Source organism: Solanum lycopersicum, chromosome 2 (assembly GCF_036512215.1).
Source record: "Solanum lycopersicum chromosome 2, SLM_r2.1".
NCBI lineage: Eukaryota > Viridiplantae > Streptophyta > Magnoliopsida > Solanales > Solanaceae > Solanum > Solanum lycopersicum.
Window position 1 is genome coordinate 63,684,021 of NC_090801.1, and position 6,235 is coordinate 63,690,255.

Below are 6,235 nucleotides of genomic sequence, written 5' to 3' on the forward strand. Positions count from 1 at the left end.
ACAAGAAAAAAAGAACAAGGATCGATATATACTACTTTATTATGTGCTCTAATTCCTTTTTCAAAGATGGAATCTTTGGACTTATTCTAAATTTACAATATGGTATATAAATCAGATACGGAGCGATAGAGCTATGATTTTAATTTTATGAGTTTCAAATTTTAGAACTACGATTCAATTGTTAATAATCAAAATCTAAACTTGATGTTTGTACATATTTGAGAAATTTCATCATACAAACAATGATATTTGAGTAAAATTATTGCGTGCAACCTAATTACCTAACCATTATCCAGACTTCTAGCTCTACTCCTAATACAATACAATTGATTGACGATACCTAGCTTGAGTTGCGAAACTAGAAAGGTGTGATAAATACACTGAAGAGGTTGAAAACTCAGCAAAAGAAAAACAGGCCAATGAGGATCAAACGAAAGTTGGAAATGAGAGTTTTTTGCAAAATAATTATCTTTTATGTGACACGATGATGTAAAAAAGCAAACAAAAAAAGAAGTAGAATACCAATATGCAACACAAAACAAGTAAATATATGGTTAAACACGATCAAAATTCATAAATATCACATGCACGTATTAAGTTTTTTTATTAGTTGTACTAGTTCTTTCTTAATTCCTAGCTACTAGTAATTTCTTCATAAATTCATATCCTTCCACATCCTCGCAATTCTATATATAATCAGCTCCAATACGTACAATGGATGGATTCTCTTCACTCATTAATAATTTCACAAATAATAACTTTTACTTACATAATATATATATATATATATATATGTAATAGTTTCAAATGGATCATATTTTCTTCATTTATCAAATAAACAAATGCCAATATCACTATCCTCAGAGCTCGAACTCAAGATCTCATTCAGCTTAGGTCCTTCTCCTCTATCACTCAGCAATAGCAACATTCCCAAATCGGAACAATTATGCTGATCATCTTCGTATAACGTTGTCTCTTCATGACTCAATTGAGAAGCAACAAATTTGTCAAGTGCTCTCCAATCAGCCGTTACATTTTTGCTTCCATCTTCATCATGATTATTGTTGTTGTTGTTGTTGTTGTTATCGGAGACGAGAGACATGGAGCTAATTGGCCTTTTTAGGAGTGGTAGTGAAGGGCTTTCGAGCTGTGGAAGCTGAATGAATTGATCTGAATTTGTATAAGAAAAGTTGAGATTGTTTTCAGCTGCTTGATCCATTGATGTTTCTTGTTTGCATAGTAGATTATTGAAATTATTATTTGAAAGATTTGGAGGTTGTCTTGTGATGTATTCAAGAGGATCCACTATGGAGCTTATTGTAGCAGTTGTTGCTTCATCATAGAAATAATTTGATTCCCATCCTTCAACCATATTATTACTCTTTGTTTGTCCTGTAATTTTTTTCTTAAATGCTCTACAAACCACCCATCCTTCTTCCTGCAACAGTTTAATAAAGTAAATTAATTAATTATTATACGATTTAATAACTTGCACACTAACTTCATCTATCTTAACTTGTCCATGTTGCACCTCATCCCTATTAATTATACCTAGTTATCTCTTGATTTTTCAAACTGAACAAGTAAAGTTAGACAATTATTTTTTAAGTCGTTCTTTTTTAAACGGAGGAAGGGAGTAGTAATTAGCATTTGATATGATAGTTCATCTATGTGATTTCCTTTTAACTTGGTGGTTATAAGAAGGTTCGTAAAGTTTATATCTAAAGCTTTCTTCTTCTTCTTTTTTCCTTTTTCTTTGTTTTAGTGGAGTCTACATCTCAATTGTGTGGTAAAGATATAAGAAGTTAGTCAAAGGGTTGTAGGTAAAGAAGATATATATTTTTGGAAGAGTGAAAGCTCAACGACCTCACAAAAAGGGACTAATAAAGAAAGCACACTTGTAATTTGTTTCATAAAGTTATGCCTTTTGACTTTGAAGGTGTTGGAAATTATCTTTGCTATGTGCTCTACATTAGATTACTAAATAAAAGTGTGTGCATGTGAAGAACAACTTAGGATTAATTCTTCTTGCTGTTTCTTGATTAAGAGATCTTTTTGGTTAATGAATAAACAATTTAAGTTATATATATATATATATATAGTCAGTATAAAATTCTTTTCACTCTATGATCATGAACATATGTCGTTCAAAAGATATGTAGAGTATTTGTAAGCTTGAAAATAAGAGAAGTTGAAATTGAATATTAGATGAAGAACTTGCCTGTGGAGGACCATTTTCTTCAGATTCGAGACGATATTCATGCATAATCCAATCAGATTTTTGTCCATTAGGTGCCCTACCCTTATAGAAGACAAGGGTTTTTCTCATGCCTATAAGTTTTGATTTATTGTATACAGCTTTGTCTCTTCCTGTTGCCTTCCAAAATCCAGCCATTGTTGCCCTATTAGTTCTGGTCCCTGTTGGATACTTCTTATCTTTGTGGCTGAAGAAATACCACTCATTCTGCTCTTCATATCCGATCCGGCATTTATCTGTTCATAATCAAAAACATAGTTCCATTTTAACTATTTAGGTAGTATACGAGAACTTATTTATCTAAAAGTTTAAACTGTTATATAACTCTATATCTTGCTTTCAAAATCGATCTAGCTTCAAGTGAAAAGCCAATCTAACATGAAAAAAAAAAAAAAGAAGATACCTTGAAGATCCCACGGTTCAATTCTGTAGAGATCAATATCTCTAATAACATCAAGATCAATCTTTTGTGATGCAATTTTTTTTCTAAGATAGTATCCAACAAGTTCTTCATCTGTTGGATGAAATCGAAATCCAGGTGGAACGCATGATTCGTTTGTATCCATTGTTGATCACTCTTTTATTTAATTTATAACTTTCTCTGCATAAAATTCAGCACCAAAAGACAAGATCATTCAACATATCTATATAATTACACCAAAATAATAATAACCTATGAAACAAATAGTAATAGTACTAGCCACCGCCATATAAACAATTTTGGTGTTAGTGTAATAAGTAATTTTGTGAGGATGATATATGATTTTAATTTAATGGTGGGGTTATAGAAGAAGAGATGGAAAAGGAAAGAAAAGAAAACGAAATGATGAAGCTTTGCTGTCGAGAGAGATGAAGAGTCACTCTTTTTTCTCTTGGTATATTTCACGTTTCATTACAGTTGAAGGAAACGGGACAAGTGAAAGTTTGAGCTAATCATGCTGTCTTGTCTAGTTCAATGATGGATCAAATTAAAAACGAAATCTACATATATAAAAATATAATTAACACATTTACCCTACAAAATGGTCCTCATCAATTACAGGATAAACAAAAAAGTCAAAATTAAATTCTTTGTTACGTTAGAAGAAAAAAAAACATGTAACAGTACTTCTTTCATTTCCTTTTTATACGAAGTACTCTCCTCGTTTAAAAAAAAGGACATTATTCTTTTAGTTTGTTCAGAAAAGAATGACATTTTTTCTTTTTTGGCAAAATTTTAATTTTAACTTTTCACGTGGCATGTTTAAGGCTACAAGATTAAAGGGCATTTTAATACATTTGACATAATTTTAGAATCACAAAATCAAAAAGTCTTCTTGCTTTTTTAAATTCCATTATAAGTCAGACTAGGTTATTCTTTTCAAAACGAAAGGAGTATTTATTATTTCGTTTGATATAAATACTTATATTAGGCACACTTTGGTTTGAAAGGAGAATAAAAAAGTAAAGAGGCAAAGGGAATAGTGGGTATTATGGGATATATTCAAGCTTGCCAAAAAAGGGTATGTAAAGAAAGGGAAAAAAAAAAGCCACTAGCTATATAGGTAGTGTGTGTGAAAACTTTGAAGGAAGAAAATAACGTATCATCCCAAAGAAGGAATAATCTGAACCACTTGTCTGTTTGTCTAGAATGAACTTGACACCTTTCTGACTCATTTGTTTCGTTGGTGGAAACGAAAATCTCAATGTATCGTGACAGCAAAACTTACAGAGTCACACAACACATGAACATGTTACAAATGGTGCAATCCTAAATGTAGTAGTATCATGATGCAAGATAGGGGGATTCAATTTTTATACGGAAATTGATTCGGACGCTATTTTAATATTTGCATGAAATGCATATATATGTAAAAAGCTTTTATATATACCTGCAGTGTTTTTATTTTTGTTAGCTTGATCAGTGCGAAGGTAGTAGGTAATGATTGGGTTAAGGAAGTAGAGAAGAAGACACAGAAAAAAACTGAAAGAATATTGTAAGAGAGAGCTATAGACAGAGAGAAGTGAAGTTTCCACAGATTGAAATAAAAGCAAGTATTAAAAGAGAAGGAGAAGAGGGAGGGGGTGGACCGCTTAATTGCGCATGGGTTGAAAGTTGTCCCCATTGTTGACGTCATTGCCTATCTTCCCACGAAGAAAAAAACCTCCTTAATTTCTCTTTATTTTGTTCGATTATTTTGAGATTATAATCAATAGAGTAATATTTGATCATTATATTGTCAATAAAATAAAGTATATATAATCCTTCGTCTTTTTGTCAAATGAAAATAGTCACAAAACTGCGTATAACTTGTTTAAGAATACAATTAGTTTTGAAAAAAGTAAAAATATCATGCTAATTTCGTTTAGCAACAAATTATTTTAAAATATAATTAGCTTTTTGTGATAGCTAAGGATTATCGATGTAATGTATATCTAATTTTATGTTTTCTAATAATAATTGCAATTGGTTGGCACAAAACCCCTTGGTTAAAAATCATTCGATTCATTTTAATTCATGCACCATAATTTTTATTATAAAAGAAGGGAGGTCATTTTCAGGAGATGGAGAATTTGGTATGCAATTAATAATTAACCGACCAACCAATTAATCTTCAAGTACGTAGAAACGGTATAGTCAGTGAAATGTGTTATGACTTTTTGCAGCCGCGTTGAGTTCACTGAATTGCTCCATAAATATTCTCATGAAAATGGTGATCAAAGAGTGGTGTGGCGTATTAAACACTTTTTATCAAAAAATTATACGAAATATATAAATTAATTATTAAATTTTGAACACTCTTAACGAAATTTGAACTCGTGACTGCTGGTGTCACTATCAAGGGGCATTTTCTTTCCACCAAATGATTAAAATGGACAAGTATTTTGAGGAAGGAACTGTAAGGAAAAAGGGAAAGCAGAGAAATAGGCTTTTGGAGAAAATCAAAGTGGCTATCACCCATTAGTCAGAATGCGTATAAGTTGTTCTGCTTTCCGTAGAAGATAAACAAAGGAATACGATAGGATCATAATGTGTGTATAATATTCAAAAAAAAAAAAAAATTATGCACAGCAACACCCTTTACTTATATACTCAAAGGTTGGACTCCACTGCCCATTACCCCTTTACATAAATACTCCAAAAATAGATAATTGTATCATTGTATAAATGCACTGACATTAGAATATTTATACTATACACCAATTAAATCGATATAGTCGAGCGATATTTACTCACTGTTATTATTATTCACATGTTACATAGTGTTACTATTATTTTCTTTCTCACGTGTGATTTTATTATGTTTTATTTAAACATGAAAAATTGTATAAAACTACTTATATAATAATTTTTTCACAAATTACGTTGAATATGTTATTATCGCCGTTAACCGTCCATATATATGTTAAAGCAGATTTGAGATTGACAATCCAAAATTACAAGCAACTCAGTCTTTTCTTTTATTATATTGGTGGACCACTTTTAATCTATTTACTCTGCTTATTAACTTTTTGACTTTCTTAAACAGCATAGCTAATATAGGCTTACTGTTTGGTGATTCCCAGGAACATACAAGGAAAATAACCAAGCTCCCTACTCCAGTCTATATACATATACAAAAAATAATTAATCTGATAATATATCTTTGAGATGTTTGAAAAACTTCTTGTTTTTCTTTTTTTTCAATCTACTCTTAGTAAGGTGCTCCTTAGAACAATTTGATGGAAACTCGAGTAGGGATGGCAATGAGTGGTGCGGGGCGGGTTGAGCTTAATCTGTAAAAATTTTAATTTATTTCGTCCGTCGTGCATAACATGTTTTTAATTCTCAACCGGTTCCACCTGCTTCGCAAGAATTTGGTTTGTATAATTTTTTAATATTTTCTTTTTTCAGTTAAGTTTGATATTAAAAATAAAAAAACTCATTACATTGTATTAATTTAATAAGATAGTAACTTAAAATTTTATTTTTTAGAGGTCAATTAAAAAATATTTAAA

At 30.7% G+C, this 6,235-nt stretch overlaps 1 protein-coding gene across 3 annotated transcripts; it reads right to left on the minus strand.

Moving 5' to 3' along the window:
- Positions 1-527: 527 nt before the first annotated feature.
- LOC101253645 (NAC domain-containing protein 37-like) lies at positions 528-4,739 on the minus strand. Of its 3 annotated transcripts, none has more exons than XM_010318107.3 (4): positions 4,129-4,739; positions 2,661-2,858; positions 2,222-2,493; positions 528-1,438 (listed from the first exon to the last, which is right to left on the minus strand). In XM_010318107.3, exons 2-4 carry the CDS (start codon positions 2,821-2,823, stop codon positions 824-826), a joined length of 1,050 nt encoding a protein of 349 aa, XP_010316409.1. In that variant the 5' UTR covers positions 2,824-2,858; positions 4,129-4,739; the 3' UTR covers positions 528-823. The 3 variants fall into 3 exon arrangements, with proteins under 3 accessions (XP_010316409.1, XP_069149952.1, XP_069149951.1); XM_069293851.1 differs by having other exon boundaries at positions 528-1,434; positions 2,218-2,493; XM_069293850.1 differs by lacking the exon at positions 4,129-4,739 and adding an exon at positions 3,967-4,092.
- Positions 4,740-6,235: the final 1,496 nt, after the last annotated feature.